Genomic DNA, 26044 nt, shown 5'->3' with positions numbered 1-26044 from the left:
GGAGCTCCATTCAGACCACTGCGCAGGAGGGACAGAAGGCTGCAGACAAAATCAGGTCCTTACCTTATTAGGGGATTTGAGTGGCGAGATAGCTATTTTATTTGGTGTCTGTTGTGTTGTTGTACTCAGAGATGATCCAATGACTCCACTGTCAGAGATCGTTATTGTCTTTGGTGGTGTTCCTGGAGCAGACTGTGAAAGAACCCTACCTATAAACAACGAAAATACCATCAGCTCCAGTTATGTCTGTTTACTTCAACTTTTAAAGCAAAGTTTTCTCTGCATATTGTGCAATTGATCCCTACTTCTGAGCGTGTATTACCTGGTAGGAAGGACATTGGCATTTTTTAAGTTAGTTTTAGCAACAAAGAAGAAAATAATTTGTCATTATTGCAAATAAAAAGACAGTTCACTGTGGCTTAAAAAAGCCGAAATGTATGTTGAGCTTTCCGTGACATTCAACTGAAAATTCTTTAAAGCTAGGACAGCATCCTGAGGCATGCAGCCCTCCAATATACCTGTGCTGCGCACAAACATCCAGCCAGCTGGCAGTTTCCTAGGAATTCCCTGGGCTGCTGCCCATGTGCAGAGAAACTGAGCACCTGTGGGGAGCTACTTCCTTTTAAAACCTCAGTCATCAGAAACAAGCTATGTTACAGTGACCAAGAAAAAGGTGTTTGGTCTGTCTACACTCAACTCTAAGGTGTTTTTCTTCATTTTGTTGGTGGTTGTTTTTCTTCACTGCCTAACAGACCATACGACACTCTCATGAAAATATGAGTGGTAGTGTAATTCCACTATCTGCTTTTACAATGGCAAAAAAGGTTAAACATCAAAACCAGCAGCTCCAAATCATGAAATCAGTATTTGGAATATTGCAGAACTCCCATATTGGAAAACAGACTTTTCTTTTTTTCATACTTTTAAGATTCTTTCCGAAGAGTGCTGTGTTCCTCTGCTGCACTTTTGTTCAGAAATTAATTTCTGTCATTGCTTCTGTCACCCGTTCTCTTCATACTACATTTATAAAAATAAGCAATAAACACCAGCTTTTCCATCCGAAACCTACTACTGGTGTGACAATTAAACCAACTGGAACTAACAAGAAAAAGCACCATCCTCATGGAAAGCTGCCTTCCTCTGAGGTCCACGTGCTCTAAAATAACCTTCACTTTTGTGCAGCCTAAGTAACAGCACAGATAGTTGCCAGCAGTTGCTAAAGCCACGTGCAACCTGAAAAATGTCAGAGTCTGTGGGAATTTTACCATCTACAGCATTCAATGCTTTAAATTTGTGGGTTTTTTTCCTGATGACAGCTTTAACTTTCTCACTACATCCCCTCTGCCTCTCTTGGCATCAGCTTCCTAAACAGAATGTGGCTGCTTATATTGACAAGTCCTTCAAATTTACATCTTCCACCTAGTTTGCAGAAATTCCCAGGCAATTAGAAATATTTATCAGATTCAGAAAAACACACATTAAAAAAAATATCAAAACACAACACACAAATGTTACACCTTCCCCAACGCGATGCCAGCCTCTCAAAGCTGGCAAGCTGTGCTGGCTGTTTGGGATGGCAAGTGGAAAGGCAGATGTTTAAAAAGATTTTCCTCTCAATTACAGAAGCATCTTCACCTCCCAGTGATGCTTCTCGCACAGGCTCAGGACAGGTACTCTTGATTTTCCAATATATCAATTTAAAAGCTGGAATTTTGTAACATATCTGCTTTTCAATATTATGCAGGTATACTTTGACTTGGTCATTTCTCTTCACTCTGGAGGCAGCAAACTTAAAAACAAGCTCTTGTTAGTATTATTTTTGTTGTGCTTCCTTACTGTTTACCAATTTTCATGTATTGCCAGATGAAAATGTAATGCAGCTCCAAGTGCCTCATTTTGTTTTTTAATGGTTTTGAGGTGTTTTTTTTGTTTGGTTGGTTTGTGTTTTTGAACACACAAACAGCTTACTTCAAATATTTATAAATATAGTGAAGAAGTCTTGTTATTCACAGGTCTGTACATTTGGTGGGGAATTGTTTGAGAAAGTGGAAAAACTGGGGAGTGGGATGGGGAATCCCTCTTTCACCTGAAACATAAGTCGGGCTTCAAGGACTCAAGGAAAAGATTATGTTTCAGTTACGTGCCACCCACTTGTATCTATCAAAGTTTGGAATACAGGAGACAGTTGCATTCTTTTTAAAACCAGCTCAAGTCCCAGTTCTGTAAAGGCTTAACACATTTGTTTAAATACGTGGAAAAGATTTTAGGCCTACTTGGGTTGGTCAATCTGGAAGCAGTTGAAGACATCCTTCCAAGCTCTGAAGATGACTCTGGCTTCCTACATTTGTCCTTTTGATAATTTACGTCTCAGATGTTACTTGCATGCATGCAATGATGCGTTTAGCAAGGGACACATTAGTCCCACTGCCATAATAAACAAACAATTACACTGTGGGTTTTTTCTTTAATTATTTTCTTAAAGGACACAAACATAGATTTTTTTTCCAGAGACAAACCTTTATTTGCCTTAATTACTTTCTTAAGGCTCCTCTGCAATGATTATTTTTGAAGTAGGTGAGCAACTTAACAGAAAGAAGACAATTTATTCACATTTTTTCCTGTTATCTGGATGTATTACATTTAAGTCCAAATATAAGCAGATTAAAGTAATACAAAAGCATATGTCTCCTTTTCCCCCTATGTGTTTATATAAGGTATCTACAAGTACTTTCTGTTTATTGAGTGGCCTCTGTCTGTGAGGTATTTTTTTCTCCTCCTTAAAATCCAGAAAACAAAAGCAGTAAAAGCAAAATGATCAAACTCTACAAATCACAAAGATAATTCTAAATGAGCAAAGTGTAAAGGTACCAACAACTGCATTTATCTGCTTCTACCCACAAAATACCCTGCTGATTTCTTTTTTTCAATTCCTTGAGGCACTCCAACAGAAACCACAGTAAAATCATCGAAACAGAAAAATTTCTACAGTCACCATCTCTTTAAACAGCCTCTAAAAAACGGTAAAGCAAAACAAGTCAGAGTAGTACAACCTGCAATGACTGGTGACACTTGAGTGGTCTGCCCTGTAACAGCTTTGCTGTTGACGGGTTTTGCAAAGATTAGCTTGGTGATCACCGGGCCAGAAGTTGGGGTTCGCGTCTTCTTCGCAATCTGAAACATAGAGGAAAAAAGATCTAAAGTAACTCAAGCATTTTGGATCTAAATTGTTGTATTAAGTACATTAGAAAATAAGAAGGGCAATGTTTGCCCACATAATTAGAAGAATAATTGCTTCTCACGTTTCACCTCCGCTTCTCACTATGGAGAGAACTAGGATATCATCCATGCAACTTGAGAAAACCAGCCACCAAAGCAGGATAGCGAAATCGCTTACAGCTTTTTTGTATGATATCTCTCTGCGCAAACATACCTCATCTTCAAGATGCTGAAATTATTTCTTACATGCTGTTGGTCTATATAGAAATGTTAAAATTAAATGCACAACTCTCAACATTTGAAGCTTTAAAAAAAGTAACATATCTGTTTGTCAGACAATCAAGACAAAACTTGTTCCTCGAGTGATTTAAATGACAACTACTGCTCTGAAATATCTCTTGACCTCTTCTGACATAGCAACACACTTTTACCCTGCAAATGAGGAAACAGCCTTCTGCAACAGTTCTCAAAAAGGCTGTGGATCATCAGTCCTTGAAAGTATTGGGTACTCACTAGCCAAGAAGAACAAATCTGTTGGCTACATCCAGGTACAAGGGGATGTTTTTTTCCTTCTGTGATCCAGTCTCCTGAAACACAGCTGGACCAGGAACACGCAGATGCAATTCGATGAGACCGATCACTTCAGCTTGAAGTTTTTATAAGCAGGGTTTTAGAGTCTTAATCAGGACTTTTTCCCCTTTTCCACTCTGACAGAAGTTAACTACCAGATGCATTTATCCTAATAGTTGCTATACACCGGAATCTAGCTGGTGAACAGTTCAATTAAGAGGATGACTTCTTTCAAAGACTATTTTAACCTGTCGACTGCAGAGGCTACCTGCAGATGCGGACCATCACTAGAATCTTCCCTGAGTTCAAGTGCGCACACTGGAAGGCATTACTGAAGCTCTTACACTTACCCACCCCACAGGTCAGGCCTGTACTACCTGTCCTCCACCACACGTGCCCAGCCACATCCCATGGGCACCAGCCACCAATTCCAGCAGTACCAGAGAGGCACAACATTGGCATCCACGTGGGGAGCCACCACTCAAAGATGCAGAACCACCTTTGTTACTCAAGTAGCTAACTGGAGAAATCTCACTGATGTGTAAAGATACAGAGATGACAGCTACTTTTAACAGCCTGAGAACATTGTGAGTGCTTAAATGAAGCAACTGAGTAGGCTGGATGTTATGGTTTCCTACACAAAACCCTATTTATATAATTTGCTGACTGAAAACACCTCCTTTACAGTAGAGTAACACCAAAACATTCAAAGTATTCAGTAGCACATAATAAATTCCCCAGCTGCCCTGCAAAGAGCACGCGTGAGGCTCTTTCAGCTCCCAGCAGCACACATATAGCACGGCTGGGGAAGCTGGAGCTCACCCTGGCTATGGCACTGGAGCCCTCCAGCCTCTCATGGAAAGCAAATGCTGCCTCTGCATGCCTAAGCCGTAACCAGCCACGGGAAGCCAGCCATGAGCAGCTCTGACAGCAGGCAGTGCCTGAAAACAGACCTCATTTAAAGGAAGCCATGCATTGCCCCACAGTTATAGTACAAGTGTTCCTCAGAGGAAACCTCTGCCTCAGACCATCAGCAGGTAAAGGTCACTTGCCAAAATATGCTGCACCCAGGCCTCATTAGCTGCTTTACAGGTGGCATACAATAGTCAAGGCTTAAAATGAAACTGAGAATAAGAAAAAGCCTGCTCCTTTTGGAGATATATTACTTAAAACTTTGAAACATAAGTTGTTTGAAGAAGGATGCTTCATTCACAGCCCAGTTTGCAAATTTAAGTCGAAGCCATTTTAACATTTTAGGGATGCAGTTCTCTCAGCACATAAACAGCTGACAGATGAGCAGGCCTTTTATCAGTAAATTTTTTTGTAAGTTTGCACACATTTTAATTTCTGATAAATACCCTGCATTTCATGTGCTTGATTTGAGATTTCTGTTCTGCTGAAATTAATCTTACCCTGCTATAAGGTATTACTGTAACTCACCTGCTATTGCTTTTACTCTCTGAAGCGAGGGCAAAGTCTGGCTCAGAATGTGATCAACATCCAACACCAACAGCCAGCTCTGGACAACAGCAGTCATTTCCCAGTAACAGTCAATAAGTGTGCTCAGATAACTTATATGAATACATTTAAAATACTAGCTAACTGTTAACATGAAGTATTTCAGAAAAAACGTGAAAATCCCAAAGCAATAGCTGGTCAACACAAGTAGCCCTGCTTCCCTCACACTCAACTTGCAATATCCTTCTCAGATAAATTCCCCCTTGCTTTTTGGGTGAACTGTTTGTCTACAAACAAGGAAGTCTAACAAACGAGCGAATCCCTTCAGGGCTTAGGAAACACGGCAAAGCTCAATATGGTTGGTTATAGGTGAAGAACAGCCCTTGGCCCCCAACTGCAGGCAATGCACTTCTGCTCTTACTTGCTGCCAAGCAAGCCTTTCTGAGGTTTTTGCCATTGGAGCTGATAACCCCAGCTACCTGTGACAGCCTTCTAGGCAGCAGTGGGAGCCTTGCTAGCCGTTTCAGTAGAGACTGGAGAAGGCAGAGGAAATAATCAAGATGACAGACTGCCTCTTTGACGCTTCAGAAAGAGCAAGTTCTCTGGAGCCCTCTGCCATTGCCTGTACTGATCACCAGAAGCTTAACATTATTCCTCTGCCTATGCAAGCTAAGCATGCTCTCTGCAAGTTACTTTGAATTAGACTGCAAAAATATTTCCTGGGGCAACACGCTCTTTTGTAAGAAAATTATTATATTTAGAAGCACACACCAACCTTCTTCCCCCTACAGAAGTAAAGAGATTTATCTGCAAGCATCTTTAACTACAGGGTCAATTTGTGTCTTCCTAAGCACTCTCCACTAAACAAGATGAATTAGCAAGTTTCTACGGCCAGACTTTGTTTTCAGCTGTCAAAACATGTTCTAGTAATACAGAAAAAGGCACATGCATTCCTCACACTTACTGCTAGATTGAATACCCGCATAATCAGCTACCACACAGGAGCTAACATACTATAAATCCACTCACGAGATAAGCTCATGGGAGTTTGTCCATGTAGCCACACCCTATGTAATTGATATTTGGCATAATATGAAAAATCAGGGACTCTAGAAATAGGAGAGAAGAACAGTGTATTCCAGAGAAGATGAAGAAACTGAGCTAGGAATGGGAGTTTGCTCTAAGGTTAGGGAGTGCATGAGGTCACTTTTCCGTGATGAGATGAAGCCACATTGATGGTTTAGCAGTTGTCTTGCCATGGTAACAACAATGCTATGGACATGTAGATTTAACTGCTGAAAAACACAGACAGTTACCACATCAGCTCAAGTTAGACTAGCTTAGTGACAGCAATCGCAATGGGTCTGAACATCTAGTTGAGAGTCATCTGCAAGGCCAAACTCCTGCTTAATGCACTTGATTTAAAGTAGTACGCCAGCAGGCACATCATTATTCTTAAGCCTGTATGCAGGCAGGAGCCACAGGCTGAAACCAGATGCACTTGTCCAGAAGTTTTGTCTATACATTCAGGCCAGTGGTTTCAACTAAATCAGGACAAGCTACCAAGGGACAGTAATAAACCTCTGGGTATAGATGAAGCCCAAAGTCCTGCCACATTTTACACCTCACAGACTCATTCCTCTAAAAGTGTAATCAGAGAGACAGCCAGATTCCAAGGAACATTTTGCTCAACTCTATCAACTATGCTTTTTTTCACGTGCTAAGATTTCAAATGTCACAATTAGATTATAGCAAAGCTATATTAGTTTCACTAATGACCTGCAAAGCCCCTGAAACAGTGAGTATGTAAGGAGAACTGAAGAGAGCTCTTTGTTATCTAATCTTTTACCAATTCACTTTTCAGCACCAACTTGAAGGGCTGTGCTGCCTTGCATCTGAAATACCCAATTCAAAGCTACAAGACATAAGTTACACAAGACCCTTGGGAGGCAGGGAGACATTCACAGCTTCCTTTTCCACTCACTAAAAGGTTAAGAGGCTGGTTCAAGATGATAAGGTAAACACAAGACTTCATTTTCTAAGCCAGGGACTCCATGCATGGGTTACCTCCCCTGTCATTCACGATAGGGTAGACCATGAATCATAGAATGGTTTAGGTTGGAAGGCACCTTAAAGGTCACCTAGTTCCAACCACCCTGCCATGGGCAGGGACACCTCCCACTAGACCAGGTTGCTCAAAGTCCCACCCAGCCTGGGCTTGAACACTTCCAGGGATGGGGCCTCAACAACTTCCCTGGGCAACCTGTTCCAGTGCCTGACCACGCTCATAGTGAAAAATTTCTTCCCAATATCTAATCTAAATCTACCCTCTTCCAGTTTGAAGCCATTACCCCTCATCATGAAAAGCTGCTATAAGGTCTTCCTGCAGCCTTCTCTTCTCCAGGTTAAACAACCCCAACTGTCTCAGTCTGTCCTCATAGGAGAGGTGCTCCAGCCCTCTGATCATCTTCATGGCCCTCCTCTGGAACTGCTCCAACAGGTCCACATCCAGTCTCTTGCCTAGCCTCATATATCCCTCTGATACGTCAGTAATTTTGTACAGGGAAAAACACTGTCTGGGAAGTGCTAATGTAGTCATCTTCCTTGTAGTATTGGGTACTTATAACCAACTGAATATTGCCTTCTTGCTTTTCATTTCTAGTTCCTCCTCTCCTTAGTGGAAAAAAGGAATACCAGGTGTTAACAATTCAATCTCTTTTGCAAATGGAAGCAAAGGTTAAATAAAAAGAGACCACAACAAAACAAATTTACTCAAACTGCAATTAACTAGATTTACAAACAGATGCAAGTCCATTTGTAAGTTTCTATTAAGGAACCTGTAGAATTCCTAATGACAAACAGTAGAGGTCAATTGCCAAGTTGCTGTATTTCAGTCACTGATGGCACAGGTCATTTCATGCAAGCAAAAGCACATCACAGCTAAGTCATTCTTCTCAGCTTCCTGTATCTGTCACTTAGCAGCGAGTAGCTGAAGCCAAGTAACAGGAACTGATCCACTCTTAAATGTTCCTATTTAGTCAAGAGCAGAGGCTTTTTTAAAAGCTATGACAACCATACCATTAATAATCAAGGCACAAAAATAAAAGTAATTTAAGAAAATTGATATGTTTCAAACAGCCATTATTAAACATGTTTTACACAGGTATAATGTAGCAACAAAAAAGGAGAAAGCAAAATCAGTGGAGGGATCATCTGCAGCTTTAAAACAAAACATCTTGAGAGTTGTTCCCATTTGCTTGCCTTGAAATACTAGTTGGTGAACTTACCAGTCGGCTAATAACATGCTTAGAAGCTTGTCCTTTTTCATGTACAGCAAATGAGATTTATTAGCATACCTAGTTTAATTTCTCATTTCATTTAGACTGTAAAATATATTTCCACCACAACCCGCATTGAGTTCTACTTTTCCTTCACTTTCATGAGGTCTTATTTCTGCCTCACTGCCAACTAGAACAAAGTCACTTGCATTTAGTTCTGCCATATACCAGATGAAAATCAGACCCTTTGGGTCACAACCCAAGTCTTTTCAACACATTTTCAGGTGCCAGCAGATTCTCTGTGGTTTCAAATATCTCAAGATCCATGCCAGAGATCAGGAACAAGATCTTGAGGTGTCCAGCTTATGATAGCGCCTAGTCTATCAGTATTTATTAACAAGCTTAAACTAAATTTGAGGCAGACAAGATATACCTTTTTGTTCTTTTTCAAATACTGGAAGGTTTTTTTCAGTTTATTTAAAAAAATATTTTATTTAAAAAAAAACCCCTAAACTTAATAGGCAGAAGCTACTCTTTCACAAAGGAGTAAAGCAGCGTACACTCTGAATAAAGAACAAGAGGCATATAGAGTTCAATCCAGTCTTCCTGAAAGCATGTAGAATTTATTTTTATAGAATGAAAATAATGGGAAAATTCTCTTCAACTTACTGAATTTTAATAGCTCACTTTCTCTGAGGCAAATCTTAAGTTTCTAGATAGTAGCTAGAGGTAAAGGGCATAAAATGGAAATGCATCCACAGATGAAAGCATGGCCTAAGAGCAGCATTGTATTTTTTAATACAAGGAATAAATGCAAAGGCTGAAAGTAACCATGTGTTAATCAGTGAAGGAAATGGACAACAGTTACAGCAACAGAATTGTCTTTAAGAAGTTTCACCAGCATAACTCACTTTACCTGTACTGTTTTTAATTGCTGTGTCTGCAAAACAGAAGGCTGGGCCGCAGTGTTTATCAGCTGACTTCCTTGCGTCAAAGCTGAGACACCAACAACAGGTTTCACTTCTGACCGACCTCCAATAACAACTTTAATCTGCTGGCCTTGTACCTTGGAGTCTCCACCTTGGGCTTGGGATGTGGCCTTCTGCGTCTGCGGGAGTTGGCTGTGGGGTAATGCTAAAACAATAGGCTGACCAGACTTGCCCAAAGTTGTTACAATCAGCTTTTGCCCATCCGGTTTAATACTCTGATTCCCTATTTTAATATCAGCAGTCTTGTTCAGAATAATTTGATTGGCTGATATAGTGACGGGGGTCTGAGCACCAAGTTTATGGAGGCCACTTGGAAAGGTAGGCTTTACTACTGCATTCACATCAGTCTTTGGGGTTGTGGTGTTCACTATCATGTCGCCTGAGTGATTGCTGGGTGCAGTAACTGATTCTGTGGTGACTGCGGACGTAGTTGTCGCTGAGGAGTCACTGGTGGAGCTTATGTTCACTATTTCTTCCAGTTCTGTTTCCATGGGAATAGAATCTCCCATGGGGGACGACACGATAACTGCCTCGATGCTATCGTCTTCCACCAGAGTTATACCAGTGTCCATTATTTCCTCAGGGAGCAAGCTGTTGACCTCTGCTGAAACCACCTCCATTTTAGCAGTTGTGGCAGTGATGACCGGAGCAGGTACTGCAATGATATTTTAAAAAGTTATTGGCTTCCAGAACATACATTCTCAAAGCTTTATGAATAGTATTACCAAAGAAGAAAGTACAGTTGCAGAAGTTTTTTCAGATTGAAGGTATTGTACATGCACAGGAGGCATATAAGAAAAAAGTTGTTATCAAAACATAACACAGTAAGCTGAATTTACTCTCAGCAAGAATTTATATTAAACCTCTTCAGCATCATCCATTGAAATCAAATCAAGGCACTGACTTGCTATGGATTACCAGTCCACTCTTGACAACACAGTACACAAGGAAGTACTGTTTCCCCCCAAGACACGAGCACCTTGTTCACAGACATTTAAGCTTACTGAAATATAAAGCAAGAGTTAGACAACTTTAAAAATCCAACAGATCGTAATGGCTTTTCTCATACATGTCAACATTGATTAGCAGGTTATCTTGCCTCAAGAGACTTCGTATCCATACCAGATGTACCAGGTTAATTTTTGCCAAATTCTCATTACGGAAATCTCAGAAAAACAAACAGCTGCCTAGTGACGGGCTTTAATGACCCCACAAGCTCAATCAACCGCCTATGTACCCCAGAACCAAGCCAAAGCCCTGCCCTTCCAAGATGAACAGATAATTACTCTATGCTTGCCTCTATACTGATGAAAAGAGAAGCTCAATAATTTTTTCCTCAATACACACAAGAAAATACAAAGCCCAAATAAGCCCAAATTGGTGATTAATTTGAAATGTGTTCTAAGCAGAAGCCAAAGAACAACCCATTTGAAAGAAAATGGATTTTTTTTTTTAAGCTGAGTAGTAAGAGTCACCAATTTATATTTAAAAAGCCTACAGTGAGATTCAAAGCTGGAGTCACTTCCCACTTGAGAAACCTTAAAGACTTTGCTAGAAATGGTCACATCTACCACTTAAAACTGTATCATTATCAGAGGCTGAAAACAGATCAGTTTAATAAGGCACTTCCCCCACTTGCTGAGCCAGTCAGCATGCTTAGGTACTGGATAGGCAAGCACACTGTGTGGGTATGTGTACACACTTTCAAATACTCATTATAAGCTCAAGAGGACAGGATCCTTGCAAATTCATTTTCCTACTTGCTAGTAAACGCAGAGCTGGGTTACTTGTGCTAAGCAACATTCATAATTAAGGAACTGTGCCACTGAAAACATTGACCAAATGCAGACCTGACATTGATTCCTCTGGAGTCATTGTGGTTCCACTTTGCACAGCAGCTAACTACAGAACAACTGCATTTCACCCACAAAGTAGAAGGATGGCGAAAAAAACCTGCTATAAATCTAGTTTCCAGGCTAAGCTCAAGGGGCTGTGCTGGAGCAGCCCATGGTCTTCCTGATAGTGAAGAGTGCCATCCTGATTACCCTCACATCCAGAGTACAAGCCATATCAAACTGCCATGATACTCAAGAAGCCTGAGCTGTGAAAGAACTTGTTCAGACGACTGACAGTCAAACTCATACACAGCTCACTTATTGGCAGGTATTTAAAGATACAAAGTTATCTGATGTCACTGCTAGAAATACCTCCTTTGGAAAGCATTTCTCCCAAAGTAATGCCAGTCCAGCTTGTGGTGATGCCAGCCCTGGTAACTAGCACTGGACAAAACAGCTTACTCTTAAGGACACATTAGTAACAGTACTGCATTGCTGTCTTGAAGTGAAATTAGTTAACTGCATACAAGATTAGACAAAACCAGGAATAGTAAAAGCAGACTGTTTCAGCAAATATAAAGGCCACTAGCTCTCCTCCTGAGCTGTGTTGCTTTATTATCTCCTCATCAACCTGCATGGGCTGATGTCTTAGATCTTACAACTTGGAATTATTTAAGACACACACACGCCCCTCATGTTCTACACTGACAAGCGTAAGGGGCTTGGATCCAGAAGTTAGACTCCTAGGGTCAAGTGCAATCCAAATAATGATTGCCTCCGTGTTTGAAAAGGAGGGAATCGTCTAAATCAGACAGTGGAAAATCACCATATTCAGTAGTGACAATTTTAAATTACTTGCTTTAGGTTTGCATTTGGTACAAGTTATTCCCGAAAACAAAGGTCATTCTTAGTATCTTTTAACATCATACCCATAAAATATTTGCATATCTTTAACTATTTATACAGTTCAACAGTTATTTAAATTCTTCATTCTTACCATTTGGTTATATTACAAAGCTGTAAATGGTTATTAAACACCTATATCTAGTTGAAAGGATATTTGTATTAAAATGTATGGAGTCAGAGTTTTAGACAGTGTTCTGACTTCAAAAAAACCACTTGGAAGTCAGAATGCAGAAGGAAAAGAAACACATTACATCAAGTCTGGAACCAGAAACTGACAAGTTTAAATAAAAGAAACATTACACATGGTTACTGGATTAACAGCTTATGGTCATCACGTTAGGAGATTTTATGGTTGGCTTCCACTAATGTATTCAGGCTAGTGTCATCAACAACAGCAAGAAAAGAACCACAATGCAACCCACTTATTCTATTTCTTCATAGTTTATTGGATATGACTGAAATAGATACATGAAATGCAACAATGAAAATCTCATCCTAGCTATATGAGGCTGCTGTCGTCAAAGGCAGCTTCAACATCCCAGCAGATTTTACTTCTAGGTATTTAGCCAGGATTTCTCAACAGTTCAGCTGTTTATTTTTTTTCTAATGCTTTTATACCAAACACGCACTGTTTCCATTTTTCCAGCTCCTCTACTAAAGTGAATTCCAACAGTAAAGGCATGCCAACCTCTTTTAAGATTCTAACAGCTTTGAGATCTTCACAACAGGGTAGATAATTTTAACTATTTAAAAAGACTTGAAAGTTTCCTTAATTTCAGCAATTATGCTTTGAGTCACTTGATAATGCAAGAGCTGTACCTACAACACCCAAAAAAGATGCATCAGTAAGCATTTACACTTATTTAGCTCAAAACCTGAAGAAAAAGAAAACAATCTAAAGGAGTGGATAAGCACTCCATTCACAAAGAATATATGCGTATATAAAATGTCATAAAGGGTAAAGGGAAGAGGAATAAGGAAGAAGATGTCATCATTGTTGGCAAAAATACAGAATGGTGTCTGACAAGTACCTGTGAACCTTGATCTATTTTTTCCTTTTCTGTCACTAGTACATCAGTGCAGAATCTTTAAGAAACTAACACTGTTAAAGCATCGAGATCGATTTTATCAACATCTTTGTTAAAAAAGCAGGCAAAGCAGACACACTAAATGGGAAAAATCAAAAGAATCAATACAATAAAGCACAATGATCTGCAAACAAGTAAACAAAATGCAAGATATAACAATGCCTGTATTTTACAGTAGCTAACTGCATCTTATTACATCTCCAGAAATGTCCTCATTTCACTAAAATAACCTTCCAGTTTGCAAACACAAGCAGTTCGAGTACAGCACTTACATGAAGATATGTTACAAAATCACCAATGAAGCTATGTAGGAACAGTTTCCTATGCAAGGAAACTGTTTAGAAATTAAGACTGCTGAGACCAGCTTTACAGGATGTCCTGGGATGGTGCTGCTTGTTAGCAAGGTCATCACAATGAAGCATCAGACTAAGGGAACTGTGGCCCCATTAGTGGTCCCCTTCCCATTCTCTTCTCAATACACAGCACAAGCCTGGTGGCATTCAGACATGGGTATAACTTGACAGGTTTAAAAACACTTGCCTGACCTGCCCTAAGTCATTGGCAATGTTCATTTTGAACTAAATTCTGAAGTGCCACTTTCACCACAATATAGGGAAATCTAATCAGTAACAGCTTTTTTATGAGCACCTATCTCAAAGCACAAAAAACCCCGACCCAAAATCAAAGGCTTCATAAATGCATTAAGCCCAACAGAGCCCCTAAAATAGCAGAGATTCTCTTGGTATCAGTAAAACTGTTGCTGCATGGTAAGCAAATGCCAACTGAAACCAAGAATCTTCACCAGATACAGCAGCTAGTAGTTTTAAAAGCTGGGATAGATGCACACACTTAAGTGTAATGTTATTAAGAGCCAGCAAGTGAAATACTTTCAACTTTTGAGTTAGGAACTGCAAAAACACTTAAAAAGAAGTATGAAGAAGAATGATGCAACACCACAAAAAAATCCATACCCTCAAGAGATCACCACTGGGGTGACTATCCAGGAGACAAATCACATGGACATGTCTAGCATATGTGAAAATAGTTACTACATCACTAACCACAAAGAGATGGAAATATTACCATATATTCATTATTACAATTTTCTTCCTGAGGGATGTAACAAAGCATACAGTTTTGCAGCTCCTGAAAAACAGGAAATCAGAATCCTTGCATTAAGGGACTTACGAGCATCTCCACAGACCCTTGGTGCTGCAAAGTGCCAAGACTTTTCCAAAGATCAATAGAAGTAAGAGGACATAATAAGCTTTCCAGAGAATGAATGCATATGCCTAATAATTTGCAAAGTGGAAGGGAGATAGTTGCAGTCTCTCCCGAGGGATTTACTAAGTCGGGTGGGGGGAAACGAGGTTGTAAACTACGGTCAGATGAATAGCAGAAAAGTAATAGTGAACCACCTAACAAGTAACGGTTCATTGCAAGTGCAATGGACTCTAAACGCAAACGTAGGCGGAAAAAGCAAAATACCACAGTATCACCAGTTAGCCAATACAAAAGGGGTAACATTCGGCATTCCCTTTGCTGTGACAAAGATGTGACAACACCATCACTTCTCTTTCAAATAAAAGTGGAACAGGGTACTGTCAGCAGGCTATGGCTCAGATTTGAGGATTTTAAAACTCAAAATTCCCACAATATTTGTATGAAGTTATAGTCATAAAATCAGCACATTTCTCTTAACTAGTAAAGGTTTAAAAACATCATTTATTTCATTCCTAAATCCATTCATAAGAACAAAAGCAAGAGCAGGAGGAAGTAGGGGAAATGCAGAATGGACCCATGATGATTTAACTGAGAAGCACAAGATGCTGTCAGCCACATGCAATTAAAGTTTAGGTGCTTGAATGCTTTTCATATTTTTCGGCTTCTGCTTATCTACCCTCTCCAACAGCAGCAATATGTAAACTCCAGAAGGCTGCTGAGCTGAAAAAATCCAGGTTTTTCTGGTCTTAATATTTAGAGATTAGGCAGTTTAAAATTACCAGGCCTCGAGTAGCTGGAAGCTGCCACAAGAGAGATCCAAGTACAACCCAGTGGCAACACTGCAGTAGCAATTCATTCACCTGCTCCCACTCCTCTTCCTAATCTACCAGCTCTTGCGATGGAGGGGAAAAAAGAGGCATCCTGCAATTATTCAACCGTGAAACAGTTACCAAGCTCTGCATGCTGCTATCATTGATGTACAACACTACAAAATATTGACAATTAAAACACAATGAGCCAAAAAAGCCAGAGGAACAAACAGAAGGTGTTCTTTGTAGGCATGTTGTAAAAAAAAAAATTAATAAAAATCTTTTACTTAAGTTTGCAAAAATTTGTGCCCTATTGCCTTCAAAACAGAAATGTTTTACCCACATATTGATATAAAATACGTTTCCTTCACCACAAAAATCTTTAGTTGATCATATCCAAAGCTTTAGAATTGATGCACGCAACATGACCACACCTTCTTCTTTCACCACAACCACTGTCAGAAATATACTTTAAGACTCAGCTGTCCTGTGACCTGTAGGTGTTTTCTTCATATCAAAATGAATTCTCACATACAAGGAATCACAGCATGCTACCACCGAAATCAGATTACGTACACCGACTACTAAAAGCAATTTTTACAATCAAACTAACAAAGACCTTAGATATAGCACATAACCAAAAATCCCCACGAGTCACAGAGAACCTTTCAGGCAAAACAGAAGCTAGAGAGAAAGAGGAAAAAAAGACACAACTAAGTTTTGGATGAAAGCAGCGTGTCATACAAAGTGTACATGGTTGAATTACATTACACATACACGCGAGTGCATTGCTTGCTAGAAAAACAGCATTTTAAAACACACAGATACCTAACTCTGGATTGAACAACACCCTTTTCACCAAAAGAAGAAAATACCTTGCCAAATGCACCAAGAATTACAAAACAAGATTAGCACGGAAGAACATTCTAGCCATTGTGAGGTACTGAGTAGTGTTACTGAAAAAAAACAACAAAATGCCAAGCAGTCACCCAGAATCATCAGTATCTCAAAACCTAAACCACTTAAAGGTCAAATTACTTTCCCATGCATGGCTCAGAGCTATTATCTAGCTCTCGTGCTAGTTAAATGTCCATTAAGAGGGCAAACCATACCATTTTACTAATATTAGTCTGCATTTCAAGCAATGTCTACATTTCAAATTTGCATATCTATCTCAATCATCAGTCGACACTTTCAGCGTTTGCTATTTGTGGCTCACAGCAAGCCAAAAACTTAGACTTCCATGTCGTTTTGAAGATGGACAAGGATCAGCAAGCTGATGATAAATCTGCTTCTTGAGAAGTACTTAGTGCCCTTAAAGGGTGTAATCCTCACTGGTGCTACGTAAATTCCAGAGTGCAATGAAGAGGAAAGGCATTACTATTACACAAAAGCTGCCCGCCAATCTAACGGTGCAATGTTCTACAGAAGTAAAAGAACATTGGTATGTGTATAGTTTTCAAATAACTGACACATCCAGGCTAAAAAGGCAGAAACAGAGTAGTAATTAGGATAGCCATTTATGGTCTGATTACCAACAAATGCATGTTGTCGACCACAGAAAGATATTCCATACACATCTGTACATCCTCCTTTTCTCTTAAAAAGGAGTGATGAAGGCTGCTTTATCATTGTACAGTTAGTCTTAAACACTGCTTGTTTAGCATACACCTTACTTAGAGAACCTTTCCAGGAAAGAACTGGAAATAACATCCATTGCAGCACAAAACTTCAGAACAGTTCAGTTTGCTTTCTGTAACTGGAAACAATGTGCTACTTTCAAGCAGAATTTCATGCAAACTATAAATAAAATAGAAACCAAAAATCAGAACATTTCCCTTCACCCTTCCCTTGGTTTGCATGCCAGTTTCAGTCATTTTCACCACATACAGTAGTAAAAAAGCTGAAAAACAAAACTGCACAGGTGTTCTTATGATTATTAAACACATTCTGAAGATGTTCACTGCCATGAACAATCTAATATTTGGGTTTGTAGATCCCAGGGCCTTTACATTTAATGAAGCATTTCTAACCTTATGTTCTATGCAAACTTCGTGGTGAGACCAAAAGAAATAACCCCTAAAATAACTTCAAATTATTTTATTTCCTGTAGTGTTTGGGAGGCCAAAATTAAAGCATTAAGAATCTGAAGTTAAAATGTATATGTGTAGTGAACTTAGCTTGACTGCAAAAAAACCCCACACAACTTAACAGATGTGAAGAGTACTTATCACTAGGCCCAAGAAACACATATTTTGGTCTTTTAAATATAGCTTGAAATAAAGGTCTTGCTTTCTAAATTCCAGACACCTCTTGAATGTGGGGCTACAGAAAAATTCAGAACACACAGCGATATCACACCAAGAACACTCTTACAAACAACAAGCATGAAAACTGCCATCATAGGCTTGGTATCAAGTTCCCCATAGACTTTTACCAGGCGTTATCATAGCAGGCACCTTTTAAGATTAGGCTTGCAGCCAGCAATATCAGCAAGGGCACATTTTAGCGCTGTATTTATGAGCAAAGGTTCATCACAACAGAACTGTAACCCACCAATTTTATTAAGACTTTGCAAATCAGGAAGCACAATGATTATGCAGTGCACATGTATACTTCAGCAGTGCTGCCCACTCAGAAGCTACAATAAATGAAGTTCATAACTGAAACAAAAATGCACACAGCACTGATTTCAGTTGGGTATTTCATTTCCAAAAATATGCTAACAGGGCACAGAAAAGAATTTTGTCCTAAAAACTTAATTCCTTATGTGTCTTATGCAATCATATGATTATTTTCAAAGTTAGAAGAATGCAGAGATGAAAACCAGACAAAAATCTAAGACTATAAACTGCAACGCTTTCAGGGCAGTACTGTCAAGATTTGAACAACAGTGAAAGCTGTTATGGCCACCACTGCTTTTTAAACTTAGCCTAGAAATCTAAGTAAGCTTTCTTCATTTTTAAGTCCAAGCGAGCATCGAAAGAAAAGCAAAAACAGCTCCAACAGTTACATTGCAGTGATGCACCAGAAACCATGCTTCTTAGCTGCAGACCACAGCAGCTCGACCAGCCTTAAACATGACAACACTTAACGAGTACAGAATATATTCACTTGCAGAAGGACTGAGCTGAAGATAAATAGCTCGCCTGCAGGCAAACTGTGACTTGGTTCAGATGTCAAAACACACTACTACCCCCTCCCACTTTAATCTCTAGATAAAGCACTCCCATATTCCTTTTGGGGAAAAATTATTTAAATAGCCAGGACTGTGCAATAGCTGACTGGGTTTTCTGCAATGAAATTCCATCTTGAGTCAAGAGATCAATTCAATAGGAGAAATGGGAATTTCAGTGAAATCTTCATCTCTGCTCCAGAACCATGTGGGCCACTTCAAAACGCAGGCTTCTCAGACCTCTGGAGTCTCATTTATCATAATACAAAAGGTTGAAGAGCTTCTGAAACACAAACTGGTAATTTCCGTTAGGTGTACATAAGAAAACCAACAGTTAATCTTTTGAATAAACACCTCAAAAAAAATATAAATAGAATCTTACAGACAGGACTAGCCAGAGAGATGCATTCAGTGACCAGGACCACACAGTATGTTATGACTAGGACCAAACAGCCTTTGTTTTCAATATTGTGAAAGCAATACAAAGATACTTATTGTATCTTACCCTATCCCTGGAGATGCTTAATTCCAGACAGCATACACCAAGGCCACCTGGAAGGAAGAGTTCTTTCCATGCACCGTCTGTGCTGCTTAATATATCCCTTTCTGTCCTTACAGCATACCCTTCCCGATGTGACTTCCATGGCAAACATGCTCTACCACCAGTTGGACAAGTCACCACTAGACTGAGTTGAAACAGATCCAGAAGGTTCCTCTCATTCTCAGAATTAATAAGAGAAAAAACAACTACATGCAAAGCCTTAATTGTGTTTCTCCACTGAAACAGTTTTTTTGGTTTTTTATGTTGTAAGATCACCTAGCTCATAGCTTCCCTCTTTACTACATCTAAGATGACTTTTTAGACACAAAAGAAGCTTTTTCCAGATGTCAATTTATAATTTTGGGGATTGGAGATTAACAGTGTTGTTATATATGACAGGACATAAAAGCTGACCTGTAGCCTTGACAGCTTATCTGCTGTGACTCAGTTGCCCTAGTCAATAGCTACATTGTATTAAAGCATCAATACCCACAATGCACTGGACGCACATGAATTAGAGAATATCTTAGCACCTGAGTAAGTTCCCCCAGAATCCAGCTCAGGACATGCACCCAAACAGCTCTGTGTCAAACTGCATGCTCTATCAAAACCAATTGAGCAGCGGCAATATGACTTGACTATGGGATGAGTTTGTGCAAAACTGTATGGCATCTGCATTGTTGAGGGTAGACTAGGTTCTTCATATCTGGACAACTAAGATAACTGTCTTCCAAGGACAAAGTTTATTTTGCAGCTATAAACAAATATTAGAAGCATAAGCAAATATAACAACTCATGATAACAATGCCATTAAGAATTTTTCTTAAGGATCCAGCACAACCAACTTGTCAAAGTTTTTATTCAACCTATTTTTTTTTTGCTGACATAACGCCAAAACTCACCTTCCCATTCAAAAGAGAATGATTTTCCCAATCATTCCAGTAGCAACAGTAAAAATTCACAAGTAGCCTCCCACTTTCATGTCTTCTGCTTCTCTCCTGGGAGAATCCATAGCTCATACACAATTTTTAATTTTTCTCTTCACAGGAAACAAGTGACAACCTTTGCTAATGTGCCAAACCTTTGTATGTACGAAATTGACTACGGCCTTATTGGTCCCTCTGCTGCAGCCAGTTTGCAGCACTGGCACCAGAACTATTCTTTGCAAGTGGAGAAAACCCCACTCTTCATTTAATGTTTCATGCATTAACCCAGCAAACAGAAGAAATTTATTTCAATAAAAGATTGAATACACTACATAAAACCACAAGGCTTATAGTTCCCCAGAGATTCTTGACTGCTTGCTACTGCAAGTGACATAGAACACGTACCTATGCAAAGGAGAAAAAAGCTACAATTAAGAAAATCAAGGTCACTTGTTCGCCTAAGCTGATTTCAAAGGAAAAAAAGTAATCTTAAATAAACAAATCATTTTATTGGGTCATTTTATAATCAAAACAAAATAAAGATGATGCTAGTTCATTTCCTTGTTTGCTGTGTTCTCCCATCACTTTTTGCTAAGTACATACAAGCACATGTCAACTATTCCAGGCAACTGAAACTCACAAAGATCAATTGTACTAAAAGATAGGAAATGCAGTTATAGAATGGTTTAGGTTGGAAGGGACCTTAAAGATCATCGAGTTCCAACTCCCCTGCCATGGGCAGGGACACCTCCCACTAGACCAGGCTGCTCAAAGCCACATCCAGCCTGGTCTTAAAACACTTCCGGGATGGGGCAGCCACAACTTCTCTGGACAACCTGTTCCAGTGTCTCACCACCCTCACAGTAAAGAATTTCTTCCCAACATCTAATCTAAATCTACCCTCTTTCAGTTTAAAACTGTTACCCCTCGTCCTATCATAACACTCCCTGATAGAGAGTCCCTCCCCATCCTTCCTGTAGGCCCCCTGGAAGGCCACTAAGTTCTTAAGAAACTCTTGACACTGAACATGATTTCTCTCAATTGCTAGAAAGGCCTTCACACAAGCATATGGATGCCCAAGATTTGTCCTGTACAGCTGGAATATTATCAAATGAAAGACCAAAACGGCACATAGGCGATCTTCCTGTACTACAATTCTTGTTATGAATTGCCATCCTTCAATTTTGCTACCGTTTCAATAATGGGTAAAATAGCGTCATTCATTTTATTCATTCCCCATTTTCTTACTCTCTCTGACATGCTACATTGTCTCTAAAATTAAAAGGTTTGTTTTGTTGTAAAGCAAAGAATTACAAAAATCGCTCAGCGCTGCATTTTTTCAACAGTCTTTTGTTTAAGCTTGCTGAGCTAGATCTTGCCTTAAAAAATATGTCATGAAAACAAAAAAAAAAAATAATTTACCTGTAAGAAAGCTGTGGTTAACAAAGGTAAGTGGAAAAATTAATCATCTAAGATTGCAAACCCACCATGTTTGCATATGTAACAGCAGCGTGAAAGCAAATTGTTTTAACACAGTAAAAAATATGTGTGTGGAACACAGACAATATAATTTCCATTCTCTTTCCTATTGTCTACAGGAGAGAAGATATGGAGGCAGTTTGTCTGTATGCTTCCCAGAGGATCATGGTTCTGTATTTATCAAGTACACTACCAATGGCAAACCATAGCAAGGAAAAAAAACCCAACCTTAGTCCTTATCAAATGCTGAATATACATCTAGTATAAGTATCAAGTCTTTTTTCATCGGTTACAAGGAATACTAAGAAAATATCAGGTGTTCTTCACCACAAATTTAACTGTCTATAGTTGAAAATTCAAAATAATAGTTCCCAAGGCAACCATAATTCCCTCAACCAACGCAGACCGTTCCCTTCCCATTACTCTACATTCTGTTAAGTGAATGCTCCCTACGTGACACACCATAGATGCAATCAGGTGCAGTCTATCAGAGGAACCAGCAAGATACACAAATTGGCAACTCCTATGTATTGAAAGTAACAGCTATCAAGTGATACGGACATGAGAGATCTACGTGACACAGTTTGGGGTTTGGGGTGGTTTTTTTGGTTTTTAATGGGAAGAAAGATTAAGCTCATGTCACCATGGCCATGTTTATAATAGAGGATCTAGCTGCTTTCTTTTTAAGAATGAATGGAGGAAAAAAAAAACCAGAACAAAGCAATCACTTGCCCACATACTAGTTATCAGATCCTTCTTCCCTTGGTTAGTTTGGGGTAATTTAAGCTTCCACCATAATTTTAAAAGGAAAACCAACAGCTGAAAAACCTTATGTCAATCAACTTGTAATCATATACTAATAAAACAAGAACCTGCTACAATTTTTTAGGATTTACTGTGAAAAACATCCTAGCAATAGGATGTTGTTTCATATAGCATCCTTTGCTACTTTGACCACTGTGTGCACATGATCAGCAGCATTACTTTCCTTATACTCCAATTCCCTGTGCGTATTAAACTAGCACTACTGCCAAAGCTCTCCTGTCCTCCTTTGGAACCTGCCTATTCATTTTCCCTCCTCCTAGCAAACATTTACGTAGCTGCAACGGCAGCCCAGATGAAGTAACCAAGCTGGGTTAAAGCTAGCTATCCAAACCAAACTCTGGGCTGTCACAGCCCTGCCTTCTCCATGCTGCTCACTCTGGCCTTCAACCCAGGAAGAAAACTACACAAAGTAGTGAGCAAATTCTGGTGGGCCAGTGTGCTGAGATAGCTCAGTTCAAAGTCTATAAGCACCCCAACAGCACCAAGAAATCACACCACAGCCAACAATTCAGCTGGGGCAGGGGGCTGGGGAAACCCAGGAACCACCCTCCCCTCCCAGCGTAGCATTTATTACTCTCTGACTACTCAAAGCACAAGAGAAGGGGAAAGCATGGAAGACGAAGAAGTTACCAGGGAAGAGCAGAGCCACGTTCCTCACCAGCAAAGCAGCAACATGCACTCATGGTACTATAGCAGTGCATAGCCACATCTTCTCCCAGATAAATGGGAGAGTAACACTCAGGAAAAAAAAACAACACTGAAAGCAAGGACTAAACTACAAAAGCTGCCAGGAAAGCTCTGCCCAGGCGCTACATTAGCAGCAATTAACTAGATTTTAAAACAGAAAGCTTTCATTTGTTTGCAGATTGTGTCTCCTATTTCATTCAAATATTTGGGGGGGAAGAGCAGATTAAGCTATGTAGGTAGACCTGAGACCACTGGGAACTTTTTGATAAAAAAATAATATAAAAAAACCAAACAAAAGGCACCAAAAAACTTTTCAGGGGAACAACAGATTAATCTACAGAAGTTTCTAAAACATTCTTCAGATAGGCTTCTTGAGTCCATAGCAGAAACCGCTGTTAATCCAAAGGAAGAAAAAAAACCTGCCAGACCATAGAGACGGGGACTGGGTACGTTCCTGGAACTCGTACAGCAGACAGAGCAGAGCCCAAAACTAAGGGCATAAACCCTCATGTGGGTAGCAACATGTTCAACTGAAGAAGTATGGCTTCTGAACGGGAACAACACACAAGTTGGAAAAATTAAGGAGCCACCATCCAGATCAGGAACATGAGAAACTTGAATCTCTCGCATCATGTAGCTATGCACCCTCATCACTGATCAACGGATTATTCCGACAGTCCTATTCTTTCTTGTGCAAGAAAAACTTTTATGTTTTCTAATGTTGTCAAGCAAGAAAGCCTAGTTAGGGGCTGTACTGAAAGACATATGCTGCTTATCATTTTCTAAGCAACCTACTCAAATGTAAGGCCTGGCAAAAAAACCTCGAATGAAGAGTTCAAGAAACATTTTCCACTTCTTATTGGGAACTTCTGCAGCTAAGAATAAAAAACAAAACAAAACCAACCACCGTGAGTTTTTCTCCTAGGTACTTGTTATGAAGCCCAGCATTATAGTATACAAACTCTGTAGGACATTAAGATGTGCTTCTAACAGGACGTGAAGTAAGAAAGCACTACCTCTATATCACAGGAAGGGAACAGAAGTACAAGCAGACCAGGTAAGAGATAAGGAAGCACAGTTTGTTGCTGAAGCAGAAAACAAAACACACTTCCCTAATCTATGTTACTGAGTCCCCCCCCAAAATATTTTTCAAAAAAGCATAAGGGAAAAGAATCTAAGGGGCTTTGACCGCTTTTCAAAACCTAAAAATTATCCCAATGTATGAGATAATGATGTCTCTAAGGCTAAAATCTGACAGCACTCTTCATGCCACATTTCAAATTCACCAGTGGTTAGCAGATACTCAATCTGAAACCAGTTAAAGCTTTTTGAGAATTCTAGCTGAACCATTCAGAGCATTCAATTACAAACTATCTCAGCTTGGACAATGTAGAAGCATAAGCAAACCAAACAACAGCATATAGTTCTTGATACATGATCTGAACAATCAACCTTGCATAACAAACTTTTAAAACTTGCCCCATTGCAACAAGCATGAAGTACCTTTTTATCCCATTAGAGATGCTGGGTTGCATTTTCTAACAAACTCTCCAGGCCAGCCTTTAAGAGCCCTTGGCCTACTGAGCAATACAGCCGTACATCTCTCTGTAGGTTGATAAAAGTCTGTACAAGGCATGGAACCAAGCAAGTTACCACTTGCTTACACATATCTAAATTGGATGTCTTAGGAAATAAAAAGAAGTATAATGCATTTTATTTTATGAAAAGATTCCCCTGGCAAAAGTAATCTCAGCTGATAACCTGCTACTCTTCTTGCCTCCAGTAAGCCAAAAAGCTATTGTGAATAAACTAACCACACACACAAGGCATTGCTTGTTATTGCCAGCTTTATGTAAACAATGCAAGGAATATTCTGAATTATTTTTCTATATTCAGTATTTTCTACAATAACTCTAACATATTTCAAGCAACCGTTCAAAACGATGAACCTAATGAAAGGTCATTTAAATATCTATTATTTCTTCACTTGAAATCCTAAGTCTGAGAGCTCTCCTCCCGTTCACACTATGTTCCAGTGGACAATTCCACATGCTCTCAATGCCACAGCGCTTTCCACAACTCAGAACCCCTATGCCAAACGTTACATAATTAGTACACGATGTGCTTCAAAGTTAAGGCCACCAATAATTAATAATACATTCTGACTGCCAATATGCCTCATGATGAGCAAGAGTGATGAAGAGAGACGCTGAAACTGTCCCAGAAGACGGTCCAGCTAAACTCAGTCCGAACTCGGAGGCTGTCCGCGGCCGTGCAGCAGCACGCTGAAGGCACAGCTACGCCCTCACACTCGGGTGAGTTAAGGAAGTGTGGAAAACACCCTACGCCGTTTCCACGGCACCCCGCTCTGCCGCGCAGAGCCCGAGCGAGCATCCCCCGCAGACAAAGGCAGCGCGTCCTCACCCCGGACTAAGTCCGGCGCGGCCCCGGCAGATCCTCAAGGCGCAGCCCGGTCCCCTCCGGCGGCCCACGCCGGCAAGTTTGGCGAGGAGAGCGTCCCCGGGCCTAAGCCGGCGGCCACCGCGTCCTGCCGCCGCCAAAGCCAGGGGTCCGGGACCGCCCGGCCCGAGGGCACCCGACCGCCCGATGCGGTGTCCCGTAGGCCAGAGAAGCCGGGCCCCGCCAACCCCAGGCCCAGCGAGGCGAGCCCCAGCGGCCGCGACGGCTAGCGTCGCGCGACGCCGGTAACGGCCGCCCCCCGCCCTCCACGACCGTTACCCCCGCGCGCCCCCCGGAGCCCCACCTCATCGGCGGGCGGCGCGGGGGCGGCGGGATCCGCCGGGCTCCGTCAGCGGCCGCCACCGTATTTCGAAAGATCCGCCATTTTCACCCCGTCACCACCGCCCCCCGCGGCCCGCCCCCGCCGCACCTGCCCCCGTCGCACCGCCCCGCCCCGCCTCGCCGCCGCCCGCGGGGCGTCCCCGCCGAGCTGCCCCGCCGCCAAACCCCAACTGCTTCCGGACCGGCAAGGAAGGGGCCGGCGGCAGGTCCCGCACAGACCCCCGGTCCGAGGAGGA

At 40.6% G+C, this 26044-nt stretch overlaps 1 protein-coding gene across 7 annotated transcripts in view; it reads right to left on the bottom strand.

Annotated features, from left to right (window-relative positions):
- The window catches only part of LIN54 (lin-54 DREAM MuvB core complex component), a 42490-nt gene that overhangs the window by 15781 nt on the left and 665 nt on the right, over positions 1-26044 (bottom strand). For 3 of the 7 annotated variants that reach the window (XM_074589179.1, XM_074589182.1, XM_074589184.1), the window contains exons 1-4: positions 25771-25887; positions 9439-10166; positions 3051-3171; positions 64-209 (exon numbers count right to left, since the gene is read on the bottom strand). In XM_074589179.1, the coding sequence (XP_074445280.1) occupies positions 64-209; positions 3051-3171; positions 9439-10131 (960 nt within the window). In that variant the 5' untranslated portion in view covers positions 10132-10166; positions 25771-25887. Of the gene's footprint in view, positions 1-63; positions 210-3050; positions 3172-9438; positions 10167-25430; positions 25530-25770; positions 25888-26044 lie in introns of those variants that run through there. The other 4 variants (XM_074589178.1, XM_074589181.1, XM_074589183.1 and 1 more) reach the window with 2 other exon arrangements.

The sequence above is a fragment of the Larus michahellis genome, chromosome 5 (assembly GCF_964199755.1).
Source record: "Larus michahellis chromosome 5, bLarMic1.1, whole genome shotgun sequence".
In the NCBI taxonomy this organism is placed as follows: domain Eukaryota; kingdom Metazoa; phylum Chordata; class Aves; order Charadriiformes; family Laridae; genus Larus; species Larus michahellis.
The sequence above is the reverse complement of the archived record's forward strand: the minus strand, read 5'-3'. Positions and strand labels throughout refer to the sequence as shown.